The sequence below is a fragment of the Triturus cristatus genome, chromosome 7, assembly GCF_964204655.1.
Source record: "Triturus cristatus chromosome 7, aTriCri1.1, whole genome shotgun sequence".
Lineage (NCBI taxonomy): Eukaryota > Metazoa > Chordata > Amphibia > Caudata > Salamandridae > Triturus > Triturus cristatus.
This window is the reverse complement of record NC_140590.1, coordinates 1,854,648,469-1,854,663,102: the sequence shown is the minus strand read 5'-3', so window position 1 is coordinate 1,854,663,102 and position 14,634 is coordinate 1,854,648,469. Positions and strand designations below refer to the sequence as shown.

Sequence of the window (14,634 nt, the reverse complement as noted above, 5' to 3'; positions counted from 1 at the left end):
GATTTCTCCACAGGAAAGTATTCTGCCTTTGGAGAACGTTTGTTATGTGGCATTTGTGCTCCTGCAATAATGCAAACGTTCCCACCCGGTGACTTCTGTGTGGGTAATGTGTCTGCTTTGGAGTTCTACAGGAATCCATTGTGGATCACTTTAGGGACTCCTGTAGATTCCCAGGAGTGCTCTGGGGACTTGTTGTGAATCACCGAAAACACCCCCTTGGGAGTAACCCCAGGGCAGGCTCGAGCTTTAACCAATGGCTTCATGATTTGGATCCAACATTAGTTACATTAGTAACACGAGTTTGAAACATTTACGTGTTGAAATAACAGTGGCAGTCTCACAAAAAGACTGTGGATGGAGTGGAAACAGCAGCTACAGATCTTATTGGGTCTTGTTTAAACTACTCAAACGCGTTGTACTTGGAGTTACCAGTGTGCCATTCCCAAAAACTGATGGTTGTCCAGAACACTGCAGTGCGGCTGATTTGTGGCTGTCCCCACCGTACCAAGCCAAACCTTTACTCAAAAACGACATTGGCTTCAGTTAGACTGAATATGCAGTTCAAGGCGTGCAGCATTATTCTCAGGCCTGGCAGTTCAGTTCCTCTGGTTTTATCAGCACTCGGTTTGACGAGATACACCCCTCTGGAAAGCGGAGGTCATGTCTCTCTTCGTGCGCAGGTTTGTAAGGCAAAGACCAGGAGGTCGATCCTTTCACCAGCGGCAGCGGAACCCTCTTCTACATTAAGAACCCTCCCCCCATAGTTTGGATTGGATGTATTTCTACAGACCCGCTAACCTGAAAAGTGTTCTCTCTTTTCTGGAAAACACACTTTTCTCACCATGATCCTGTCTGCATGCTGTGTTTGCCTATGCCGCTTTTTTATTTTTATTTGGACTTCTTGGCGATGTAGCCAGGATTTGCCTGTGACAGAACAGAGGCCCGCGCACCGAAATAAATTTGGCCCCCATTATTGAACCAGATAGCTAAAAAGTGGCCCCTATTTGCAAATCTGGGCGGTTTTAAACTGGTAAAGACGCACACTGTAGGAGGTATGGAGGCTGCATACGTGTATCCCGGCTGCAGGCCAAGCTGGTGGTCATATCAGTAAAAACCGGCCCACCAGATCATAAAACCAGCCCATCGCTGAGCTGTCGGGCAGGGAGCTCTGCCACCGGCAGAATGCCATGAACAACTTTAGAATTAGGAACGTTTTCACGTACCTTACCCGGGCGCACGGCATGTTCTTTCATTTACTCTTAATAATCAGATGTCAAGAAATTAATCCATGTACTCCAAAATATTGTGTAGTAAGGACTTCATTTATTTTCCGATGGTTAATCGCACGTGGAACGGCGTGTTCTGAATAGCTTCTCGTGCCTCAGATATGCGAATCCAAGCCTTTTTCTGGGCACGCCACACAGAACACGGAAACACATCTTCAGAAGTGAATACCCGATGCATCTCGAGCTCTAATGAGCTCTTCTTCAGGGGTTTCACTACAAATAAAAAACATATATCAATGAATTACAATTCCAAACTCATTGTGACAAACGCTGTGCGCGTATTTTTAAAAAAAAACATTGCATGTTTAAACCCTCTGCCGTGGATTGCAATCAGCCCTTAAACAGCGTTTTCCCTCTAAACTGAGTTACTTAAACAATGTCCTCGGGGTCCCTTCATCTAAATCATTCACATTGCCTTCTTTAATCTGCCGTGCTGTATGTTAAAACACACGTAGTTATCAACCCACGCAGTTCTCCTCAAGCCCAGTACCCAGACTCCGGTACACTGACTCCTATTCACATACCTCCATATTCCCTCAGGTATAAAAACCTCCTGCTCTTTTCTAAATTACCAGACCAAACTCCCTAACCTTACTCCGCTTTTAAATCGTGTGTCGAAACCCCTCCTCTCCTCACAACCCAATAAAAAACCGCTCGCAGTTTCCCTTCCAACTTACTGACTACCCATCCCACAATGCAAAATATCGAACTGTGGTCGACCACAAGGGCCGAACCCGGATCATTAAATCACGGTTATTACAGCTGGTCACACCCACTGACTCCCCTGAACATTTACAAAAATTACCCCGCCCTCCCATTATGTTGTTTCACACGCTACTAATGAAATGTTAATTATGAATACGGACTGATGTCTGATAAACGTCATACATTACACTTTTCATTAGGCAAAACTACAGATGTTTAAAGCGCATCATATGTAAGTCCATGAATTTAACATAATGCCAATCATTGACAACTAAGTTCTTTCTGATTACTGAGATGGACGTCTCATGTGCATGTTCCTGTCCATTCCTGTCTGTTTTTGCAATGTTCTTGAGGGTGCAACAAATGGTTTAGGGCAGAGTCCAAATGTAGTTTCCATTGAAAGGTTTGCCATGTACGCCAGTCGGGCCCTGGCTGTAGGATCTGCATCGCTGTGTGCTGTGATTTCTCCCTCCCGATGCGTGGCCAAGGGGTTGCATTTGCAAGCTCTGCTCAGTGACTTTGAAACATCAAGACTGCCTGAGAGCCGTTTAATGGTTGTGTTTTTTTAAACATAAACATGAACAGGTCATGATAATGTCCTATGTTCCAGTAACAATTTTTGGCCAGCCCTGAAGCTCCATGAAAAGGCTTTTGGACGAGTGACGTGCTTCTGTAACCCTCCCCGCTCCCTCCTCCCAGCTGCCCCGCCCACCCGCGCACTTCGCCTTAAATGGCGACCGTGCGAACGCGCAGCGGTCACGCGCAGCGGGCGCGCCGATTGTGCGCCGAAGGCGCGCCAAAGGTAAGCCCGTCTGCGCCCGTCCGCGCCTGGACCGCGCCCAGTGCCAGGACCCCTGGCCCCCGTAGAGCCCGACCGACCCGCCTGACGTACTCAGCCGCCACCCTCACCGCTCTCAACACCGGCCGACACCCAGAATGCCACCAAGCCACTCCAAGACGCACCCACGGACCATTCAGCTGCCACGCCTGCAAGTTCTCCTGCAGCCGGACCAGCCCCGCACCAGCACCCGCCAAGTCGAACTCCAGCAGCACCCACCTCAAGTGCATCCTCCTCAACACCCGCTCCGTCCACAGACACGCCATCGAACTCTGGAACCTCCTCGACACCACAGCCCCAGACGTTGCCTTCCTCACGGAGACCTGGATGAACGCCTCTTCAGCTCCCGACATCGCCATCGCTATCCCAGAGGGCTACAAGATCGTCCGGAGGGACCGAAACGCCAACCAGATGGGAGGAGGCATCGCCATCATCCACAGGAACACCATCCGCCTCACGACCAGCACCGACAACACCCTGACCAGCGCCGAACACCTGCATTTCCAGATCCACACCAACCCGAACACCACCCTCAGAGGCACCCTGATCTACCGACCCCCTGGACCACGCACGCAATTCAGCGACGACATCGCCGACTTCGTCAGCCCGCACGCCCTCCCCTCCGCTGACTACATCCTCCTGGGAGACCTCAACTTCCATCTGGAGAACAACAACGACCACAACACCAGCACCCTGCTCGACAACCTCGCCAACCTGGGACTCAAGCAACTGGTGTCCACCCCCACCCACCTCGCCGGACACACACTCGACGCCGTCTTCTCATCCAGCACAGACATCGACTTCAGCCACGCCACAGAGCTTCAATGGACGGACCACAGCTGCGTCCACTTCACCTTCAAGAGAACAACGACCCACCAACACCAGCAACACACCGCCCGCAGAAGCTGGAACAAGATCACAGCAGACCAGCTCGCCACCTCCCTGAGCCAACACCCTCCTGCCAGCTCAGCGAACCCCAGCCAGGCCGCCGATAACATCACGAAGTGGATCAGCAACTGCGCGGACGAACTCGCCCCGCTGAGGACCCCGCCTAGCAGACCCGGCAGCAAGAAGGCCCCATGGTTCACCGACGAACTCAAGAGCTCCAAGAAGAACTGCCGAGCCCTCGAGAAAGTCTGGAAAAGGGATCCGACACCGGACAACAGGACCTCCTACAAACTTGCCACCCGGAAACACCACCAGCTGATCCGCGCCGCCAAGAGAACAGCATTCAAGGACCGGTTGGACAACAACGCACACAACAGCAAGGAACTCTTCAACATCGTGAAAGAGCTTTCCAACCCCAACGCGGGAAACAACGACATCACCCCTTCGCAAGACCTCTGCAACTCCCTGGCTTCATACTTCCACAACAAGATCGCGGACATACACAGCAGTTTCAACAACCAACCAACGCACACCACGACCGACCAGCCAGCCCCCCCCACCACCACCCTCCACGCCTGGACCCCGATCAGCACAGAAGACACCATCCGCACGATGAACTCCATCCACTCCGGATCACCAACCGACCCCTGCCCCCACCACATCTTCAACAAGGCCGACGCTGTCATCGCACCCCACCTGCGAGACATCATCAACACATCCTTCGACACCGCCATCTTCCCCGAGAGCTGGAAACACGCCGAACTCAGCGCTCTACTCAAGAAACCAACAGCGGACCCCACCGACCTCAAGAATTACCGCCCCATCTCGCTTCTCCCGTTTCCAGCCAAAGTCATCGAGAAGACCGTCAACAAGCAGATGGCCGCCTTCCTCGAGACGAACGGATCCCTCGACCCCTCACAGTCCGGCTTCCGAGCCAAACACAGCACCGAGACCGCCCTCATCGCCGCCACCGATGACATCCGAGCCCTGATGGACAATGGAGAAACAGCGGCCCTCATCCTCCTAGACCTCTCCGCGGCATTCGACACGGTCTGCCACCGCACCCTAATACGGCGCCTCAGCAACATCGGAATCCAGGACAAGGCGCTGGAATGGATCATCTCCTTCCTCGACGGAAGAACACAGCGAGTCCGCCTACCACCTTACAAGTCAGAGGCCTCCGAAGTCATCTGCGGCGTCCCCCAAGGATCATCCCTGAGCCCCACCCTCTTCAACGTCTACATGAGCCCCCTCGCGGCCATCGTACGCAAACACCACCTCAGCATCATCTCCTACGCCGACGACACCCAGCTGATCCTCTCCCTGACCAACAACCCCGCCGCCGCCAGAGCCAACCTACACGAAGGGATGAAAGAGGTAGCCGAATGGATGACGACCAGCCGCCTGAAACTGAACTCGGACAAGACGGAGGTCCTCATCCTGGGCTCCTCTCCCTCCGCCTGGGACGACTCCTGGTGGCCTCCCGCCCTGGGCACCGCACCCAAACCGACAGACCATGCACGTAACCTGGGCTTCATCCTGGACTCCTCCCTCTCCATGACCAGGCAAGTCAACAGCGTCTCCTCGGCGTGCTTCAACATCCTACGCATGCTACGGAAGATCTTCTGGTGGATCCCCACAGAGACCAGGAAGACCGTCACCCAGGCCCTCGTCACCAGCCGACTGGACTACGGCAACGCCCTCTACGCCGGGACCACCGCCAAGCTCCAGAAGAGACTCCAGCGGATCCAAAACGCCTCAGCCAGACTCATCCTCGACATCCCACGATCCAGCCACATCTCCGGACATCTGAGAGACCTTCACTGGCTCCCCATCAACAAGAGAATCACCTTCCGCCTCCTCACCCACGCACACAAAGCCCTACACGACCAAGGCCCGAGCTACCTCAACAACCGAGTCAACTTCTACGCTCCCAAACGCCACCTCCGATCAGCCAACCACGCCCTCGCCGCCGTCCCCCGCATCCGCAGAGCAACTACAGGAGGAAGGTCCTTCTCCTACCTGGCCGCCAAGACCTGGAACTCCCTCCCGTCCGACCTGCGCCTGACCCAAGACCACCTCTCCTTCAGGAAGAAGCTGAAGACCTGGCTGTTCGAGCAGTAGCGGCACCCCCCCCCCCCCCCAGCGCCTTGAGACCCTACGGGTATGTAGCGCGCTTTACAAGTTCACTGATTGATTGATTGATTGATTGCCATTGTGAGGGGGAGGATGCGGTGTCTCTGCCGGATGCTACTGCCACAGTCGACATTAGCTCAGTTTCCTTGAAGTACATCTTGAGGCAAACGTTGAGGGTGAACCATTGTTGCCTCTAATATTACCATGTCTTCTCTGACACCGGGACCCTTTCCTCCCCCATCTCCCATCCCTGGGCAGAGATGTTCTGAAGGCCAATTGCTTCTCTGAAAGACTGCCTTATTGGAAGTCCACCAGATCCAATGTAATTTGCCATCAGAGTAATAGCAACATTTAAAAGGTATTATTCTCGATGCTCTCTAATGCCTCAGCGAGGGATCCTGCACCGTGGTCTCTTTAAGGTGGAGCTCATGCTTCTCCTTAGCGATGAGCTCTCGTGCCAACACTCCATATGAGAAGGTGTCTGCTGATTTCTGCTCAGAAGGAGAGATTGTAGATCTTAAACATGTCAAGTTTAGCAGCCATTAAAGATATAATCCCTGCAAAACCTACCTGCATTTTCTAGTTCATCTTGTCATCAGGAAGTTCTTCATCTTCCACCACGGGCCATCATATCCGTTCCAGGTGTGTCACTATCGGGATGACTGGCTGATTGATGTAGGATCACAGAACACTGTGCCAGTGTCAGAACTTCATGACTGTGGCTTCGTACCTACATATCAAAATCCCACCCTATTCAGGTTCAGTGTCTGGAGTATATTAGGGCTCTCGATTACATGGATTTTAGAAATTGTTTTTGTGCATTTGCATGGCAAGCATCTTAAGACTGGCTCTTTCACCCCAGCAGTGTCCGTTTATTGGTTTATTTTCAAGTCGCTGGCTCATTTCCTGAGTTTCTTTATCTCGAGCAGAGGCCACAGAAATGTGTGGCTCGCGTAAGCCAGTGGATCAAAGGACACCACTTCCTTTATTTTGTGCGTTGTAACTCAAGCAGCAGTATTCCAGAGTTCCGAGATCTCAATATGCCATCGGGGACGTCCCTTCACCATTGCTTCCCTGACTAAACTCTCCTTCGAGAGCTCTCCTCCTTTCTTTGTTACAGAAATACATCTGGTGTCTTCCTTCTGATACAGTCAACAGTCTCACAATATCTTGGCGCTCAACAGTCAGCTGTTTCCATGTTCATGATATTTGCAGGTTGTACGCTTTGATGTGAGACGTTGACTGAATTGTCTCACTTTCTCTTTCCAATCAATCTCTCAAAAATAAAATATTGGGAATAAAACGAATATTGTTCTCAGTCTGAAATGTGTGCCTCTGATAGGGGGATCGCAGGCTACTTTTCATATTAGTCGATGGTCATTTTTGAACTCAAAAACAGACACCCAGGAGGAATTCATGAGGATTTTCTCAGATTTCCAAGCAATAGGTGGTTATAAAATAAACAAGTCCAAAACAGAAATCATATTGTGCAACTGTGCGATAGACTCTCTATTGCCAGAATTCAGGCCGGTATACAACACTCGCCCAAAAAGATACTTGGGGATCTTTGTGACGGAGAAAGTAGAAGATCTATTCCAGTTAAACTATACCCCGTTGCTGAAAAAAGTGAAACGCCTGCTAGCACGATTAAATCAGCTCCCACTTTTAATATTCGGTCGTGTGGCACTAATCCATATGTCTATCCTTCCACTATTTCATTTTCTTTTTAGCGCAGCTCCATGTGCTACAAGCAGCTTTTTAAAAAAAGATAGATAGCATGTTTTCCTCCTTTTTATGGTCGAATAAGATACCGAGACTGGCACTTAGCACTTTAAGGCACCCTGTTGCAGAAGGGGGGTTGTCCCTTCCAAATATTAGGAATTATTACCCGGCGACTTTTGCACATCATAGTTTTAGATTTTTCTTTTTGGATCCTCAGAAGGCAAACAATTTCTTTATGAAAAAGATCTTAGAAGAACATAATATTGTTGATCCTACAAGAATAACTAAGTACCCTAAGAAAGTTCGATAGAAGAATCTCCAATGGGTACCTAAGCCAAAATCTGAGTTGTTAACATTTTTTAGTATTCCAAGATTTAATAGCTCAACTAGGCTGTCCCATTTTTTTACGGGGGAAAGATGTTTTTTAGAGACTAGTATTCTAAAAAAAAAAAATGGGAAGAATATGGGTACGTACAAATTGGAGATTTTATTATAGTTAACTCTTGGAAGCAATGGCCAGAGATCGAAATGCGGCTCTCGCACTCTAAAACAATATTAAATTGGTCATTTATTAGAATAAAGCCCATGTTGGAAAAATTCGATATAAAAAATACTTCCGCTAGAGCAAATATCAGTGAAGCCTTTGATTCCCCGACCCAACGGAGGATTAGCGCCTGGGTGAAAATCTTTGATGAAAACAAACCTCCCTTGCCATATGATAAAATCCATGATAGATGGTGGAAAAGGGAAGGGATGCAGGTCTCCATGTCAACCTGGAACAGAATTAACACCCTTAACGCATCAACACTTAGAGGCGCAAATTTTAAGCGTCTGCAATTCTACTCAATATGGCTGATCTATAGCACTCCTTCTTTTCTTCACAAGATAGACCCACAAATAGAGGACAGGTGTTTCCTCTGCACAAAAGAGGGTGGTGGCATCTGGTCGCATATTATCTGGGAATGTCCAAAAATCAGCGGTCTCTGGGAAGGAATTGAACTTTATCTTAGAACCACCTTAGACCCTTCCGTTTCCATTGATGCGTCGATTGCAGTTCTGGGCTGTTCCCCCGATATTACTTCACAAGAGGAATGCCTATACATCGCAGCATTGGTAGCAAGATCTTTAATTCTACAATGCTGGCGATCCAATATGGTACCCTCTTTTCAGGCATGGAGAGTGAAACTAAGTAAAACCAAAGAATTGGAAAAAAAATATGCACCAAGATCAGGCTCAATAAAAAAGTACGAGAAACGCTGGAGTTTACTAGGGTTATAAGTTACAGATGGGGAAAACTGCTTTTGAATTTATAATATCAATAAAGAGACGACAGAGCGGCAATTTGAATAGCTAAGCCCAGTCTGCAAGGTCTTCTTCCCAACCTTCTCTTACCTTACCATTCTTTTATAGGCACTTTATATATCCTTTAGTTTTATACTACATGTCTGCCCCCCCCCTTTTTTTTTTTGGGTTGCAATAGAGTTATTGAAAGAACATCTAATTATGTCCATGCCTAATATTCTATATTTAGCACTTGGTACTCTGCACTTTAATCTAACTCTGATTTGTAATTGTATTTTATGACTGCCATGTCTCTTCTCTGCAACAAGGCAATGGGAAAAATTGTTAGGTTATGGTTATACCTTAATGTTTAGCACTTTGCACTTTATATGGTATCTATTCTCTGTAACAGGGAGATGTGAAAGATTGATGAGATATGTTTACCTCTAAATGTTTAGCACTCTGCACTATATGTAGTATTTATTCTTGCTATGTAATGCTGTAGGTTTTCTTTCTCCATTGACTAGTGGCAGAGTAACTTGAATATTCTGAGTTGTTCGCACTATGCACTTTACTTGACAATTCTGCAGCTTTGTAAAAGATTGATGAGATATGTTTACCTCTAAATGTCTAGCACTTTGCACTTAATATGGTATTTATTCCTGATATGTAATGCTGTAGTTTTTTCTTTTTTACATCGCCTATTGGCAAAATAACTTGAATATTCTGAGTTCGTTATATGCATTTTAGTTGACAATTCTGTAGCTTTGTAATTTGTATGAACTCTCAATAAAAAATATTAGTCGATGGTAAGAATGCTCGTACGCCTCTTAAATCTTCTGTATACTTGAGCACTACAAGAAAAGCGCTGTCTAGGAATAATCTACATTTCTGATAATGAGTGGGAAGCTGTAGGTGGAGCGTGCAGGTGTGCAAGACCTCCGGAGATGCTTATAATGCCCATTGTTTTTCTTCTATAGCTCCTGAGGCAAACGAACAGATTGTGTCGTTTGTGATTAAAGACGATGGAATGACCCGCTCAGTGGACCTTCAGGAATCTGAGTCCAGAGACCGAATTAGGCATTTCCCAGGTGAATTCAAAGAGCCTATGTCCTCTGCAAGATGCAAGAGCCACACACAAACATTTTCTGGCATTTATCACCCCAGTGGTGCACATGTTATTGAAATCTTTTTTTTATTACAGTATTTGTACTTTCAAGGTTCTTTTAGATTTCCATTTCCTCTTTTGTGAACCTGCTTAGCTCCTTATTATTTATTCGCAGTGTGTTCAAACAGTGTTCCCCTTTTTGGGGCCAAAGCTGCCCTAGCCAGTTGCTCAACCGAGATATAACATGATCTATTACATTCAATTCAGATTTTTAACTTAATTGTGCAATAATGTCTTGTGACACTGGTAAGTATTCATGTAGTGCTACCCTTCAGAGGGCTATATTTTCCTGCGTAATCTACTCAATCAAGAAAGGCCATAGCTTGGATCAATCTTTGTAGTGTTCATGTAGGTCTTAGAATTCTGGCAGACTAGCTCACCACCAAATGCTCCTGTCCTTCTACCTTGAACTGTAATCTATGGATGTGCCCATGTCAAAACGATGAACAGACTCCAGAGCGGACCAAAGTGTGCTTGCCGGCTAAAACCTATCCAATCTCAAGCCTCCTGCAGTGATATCACTCTTCTGGCTGCTGATGAAAAAAAGAGCCGGATTCTAAACCCTTTAGTCTGTACATAAAGTTTTGAACCAAGGTTTGCTAAAGTCCCTTTCCGAACACTCGAACACTTGCTTCCATACCAGCCAGACAGACCCAGATGCTGGCTTTTAAGAACTGTCACTCTCTTCTCTAATCCAGATTCAAATATTTTGGGAGGTAGATTCCTGCTCAACCCTCTGGAGCGTCTTACCTCAGCCTCAGATTTGAGCAACACTTCTATAAGTCACAACTTTGGACAAACGTATTGACTTAACTCAGTAAAAGTCTTCTACCTCTTCTCTCCACTTTCCTCCTTTGCAAGTGCCCTGAAGCACCTGTGTGTCTGTGTTAGCACTATACAAAAAAACAATTCAAATAACATAGTGAACATACTTCAATGCTACATTTTTACAATCAGTCAATCAATCGGGGATTTGTGAAGCGTGCTACTCACCCATGAGGGTCTCGGGGAGGGGGGGGGGGAGGGGGAAATCATGCAGTAACGTTTTAACCAAAGAGCCAGGTCTTGAGGCTCTTTCTGAAGGCATGCAGAGTGGGGGAACGTCTCATGCTGAGCTGGAGTATGTTCCAGGTCTTTGCCCCGATGTAGGAGTATGCTCTTCCACCTGGTCTGGCTCTGCGGATGCAAGGGGTTTCGGCCAGGGCGAGGTCGGCGTTGCGGAGGCTTCTCTTTGGTGCATAGAAGGAGAGTCTTTCATTGAGGTACTGGCATCCATCACTCTCTTCTCGACGGGGAGCTAATGGAGGTCTCGTTGGTGCTGGGTGATGTGGTCTTGTTGTGGGATGCCGAGGATGAGTCTGGCAGCGGTGTTCTGGATGCTCTGGAGTTTTTCGGAGCAGGGATTTGTTGATTCCTGCATAGGGGGCGTTTCCGTAGTCCAGTCTGCTGGTTATGAGTGCGTGTGTGTCGGTCTTTTTGGATTCAGGAGGGATCCATTTGATGGTCCTGCGTAGAATGCAGAGGGTGTTGAAGCACGCAGAGGAGACCTGTTGGGTCATGCTGAGCGATGAGTCGAGTATGATGCCGAGGTTGCGGGCTTGGTCCGTAGGTGTGGGAGGGTTGCCGAGGGCTGTGGGCCACCAGGTGTTGTCCCATGTGGAGGGGGTGGGTCCAAGAATGAGGACCTCTGTCTTCTCCGAGTTGAGCTTCTGGCAGCTGCTGCTCATCCAGGAGGCAACGTATTTCATTCCTTCCCCGATGCTGAGCCTGGTGGTGTCCGGTTCCTTGGTGAGGGAGAGGATGAGCTGGGTGTTGTCGGCATAGGATACTATACTGAGTCCATGCGGTCTGACGATGGTGGCGAGGTGGGCCATGTAGATGTTGAAAAGCGTGGGACTAAGCGATGATCCTTGGGGTACTCTGCAGCTGATCTCTGTGGGTTTGGAGAGGAAGGGCAGGAGTCTGATTCTTTGGTTTCTGTCGGTGAGGAAGGAGCAGAGCCAGTCGTGGACGGTTCCTTATATGCCGGCGTCGTGGAATCTGGCGGTGAGTGTGTGGTGGGTGATGGTTTTGAAGGCTGCAGAGAAGTCTAGTAGGGTGAGGGAAGCCATGTGGCCCTGGTCGAGGAGAGTGTGGATGTCGTCTGTGGCGGCTAGGGGGGCTGTCTCTGTGCAGTGGTTCCTGCGGAATCCGGATTGGGCAGAGTCGAGGATGGGGTTGGCTTCGAGGAAGTTCATGAGCTGGATGTTGACTATCTTCTCTGTTACTTTCGCTGCGATAGGTCTGTAGTTTTTGAGGTCCGTCGGGTCAGCAGGGGGCTTTTTGAGGAGGGGCTTGACTTATGTGCAATTCCAGTTGTCGGGGAATGTGCCGGTTTCGGAGGTGGAGTTGGTTGTGCATCGTAGTTCGGGTGCTATGGTGGCGGTGGCTCTGTGGAAGATGTGCGGCGGGCAGAGGTCCGTGGGGACTCCTGAGTGAATGCTCTTCTTGGTCATGGCGGTGTCTTCTGTAGTGACTGGGGTCCAGGCGGAGACGGTAGGCTGGCTGGCGTTGCTGGAGGTAGGTGAGGTTTCGATGTCTAGTGTCCGTTCATTGAAGTTGTCATAGATGGGCTTGATCAGTAGATGGACGTAGATGCCGACTTTGTTGCAGAGGTCCTGGGAGCGCGTGAGGTCTAAGGCTTCGCTAGGGGGTCTGGTGAATTCCTGTATGATGCTGAAGAGCTCCTTCGAGTTGCTGGAGTTGTGAGGATCTTGTCCCGGATGAAGTTCCTTTTGGTGGATCTGAAGCGTTGGTGGTATTCTGTACAAAAGGGGGTGGTGATGGACGGAGCATCAGAACCAATCAAACACTCACACCCAGTCAACAGATCTGGGTTTGATCCATCACCATTCTTTAGCCCACTCTGCCACCCCAGTTCAGACATAGCCATATGCAAGTCAGTCTGACCCTGTGCCTCAAGGGAACAGTCCAGCCCGAACTGCCAAGCCATGTCTTCCCTGGACCGGAAACAAGCTTCCTAGGACCGGTTTCTGGCATTTCAGCCGTCTTCAGCCAGGCTTGCTTGAATCCAGTGGCAAAGTGAGCAAGGGACTCACGTCTGAGCATACCCTTCCAACCTATGGCGAACAAAGCGGTACAAAAGGGGGTGGTGATGGACGGAGCATCAGAACCAATCAAACACTCACACCCAGTCAACAGATCTGGGTTTGATCCATCACCATTCTTTAGCCCACTCTGCCACCCCAGTTCAGACATGGCCATATGCAAATCAGTCTGACCCTGTGCCTCATGGGAACAGTCCATCCCGAACTGCCAAGCCATGTCTTCCCTGGACCGGAAACAAGCTTCCTAGGACCGGTTTCTGGCATTTCAGCCGTCTTCAGCCAGGCTTGCTTGAATCCAGTGGCAAAGTGAGCAAGGGACTCACGTCTGAGCATACCCTGCCAACTTATGGCGAACAAAGCGGTACAAAAGGGGGTGGTGATGGACGGAGCATCAGAACCAATCAAACACTCACACCCAGTCAACAGATCTGGGTTTGATCCATCACCATTCTTTAGCCCACTCTGCCACCCCAGTTCAGACATGGCCATATGCAAATCAGTCTGACCCTGTGCCTCATGGGAACAGTCCATCCCGAACTGCCAAGCCATGTCTTCCCTGGACCGGAAACAAGCTTCCTAGGACCGGTTTCTGGCATTTCAGCCGTCTTCAGCCAGGCTTGCTTGAATCCAGTGGCAAAGTGAGCAAGGGACTCACGTCTGAGCATACCCTGCCAACTTATGGCGAACAAAGCGGTACAAAAGAGGGTGGTGATGGACGGAGCATCAGAACCAATCAAACACTCACACCCAGTCAACAGATCTGGGTTTGAGCCATCACCATTCTTTAGCCCACTCTGCCACCCCAGTTCAGACATGGCCATATGCAAATCAGTCTGACCCTGTGCCTCATGGGAACAGTCCATCCCGAACTGCCAAGCCATGTCTTCCCTGGACCGGAAACAAGCTTCCTAGGACCGGTTTCTGGCATTTCAGCCGTCTTCAGCCAGGCTTGCTTGAATCCAGTGGTATTCTGTCATGGCATTCTTGTAGCTGGTCCGTGCTTCCGGGGTTTTGCTGTTTCTCCAGACTTTCTTGAGACATCTGCAGGTGCGTCTGGATTCTCGGAGGTCGGTGGTGAACCAGGTGGCATTCATGGGGCACAATTTGTCAGAGTTTTGGAGGGGAGTGAGCTTGTCTGCGCAGTCAGTGATCCATCTGTGGAGTCTGTAGGCTGCAGAGTGGACGTCCGGCGTGGCCGGGGGGGGGGGGGAACGTGGTTGAGGTGTTCTTTGATGACCTTGCTCCAGTTCCTGTGCGCGGGGAGTGGTGTAGGTTTGTGTATGGTGGTTTTAGAGCAGAAGGGAACGCTCGCTGGAAAGTTAGTATCCTGTATATGTGTAGTCCTCATTTTTAATTCGTGTATCGCTTTTAAATGAAATATCCATAATGTGTTTTTAGTTTGCTTTGCTGCTATTTTGCTCTACTGCTAATTTGCACATTACTCGTTCATTTCTCGATCCGCTCACTCCCCGTTCCACCACGGGCTTTCCCGTTTGTTGTGGA

The 14,634-nt window shown here is 49.2% G+C and overlaps 1 protein-coding gene across 1 annotated transcript in view; it reads left to right on the top strand.

The window, feature by feature from the left end:
* Window positions 1-14,634, top strand: part of LOC146813457 (uncharacterized) — a 123,604-nt gene that overhangs the window by 93,523 nt on the left and 15,447 nt on the right. Inside the window, exon 6 of the mRNA XM_085620218.1 lies at window positions 9,837-9,947. Within this exon, the coding sequence (XP_085476344.1) occupies window positions 9,837-9,947 (111 nt within the window). The remainder of the gene's footprint in view (window positions 1-9,836; window positions 9,948-14,634) is intronic.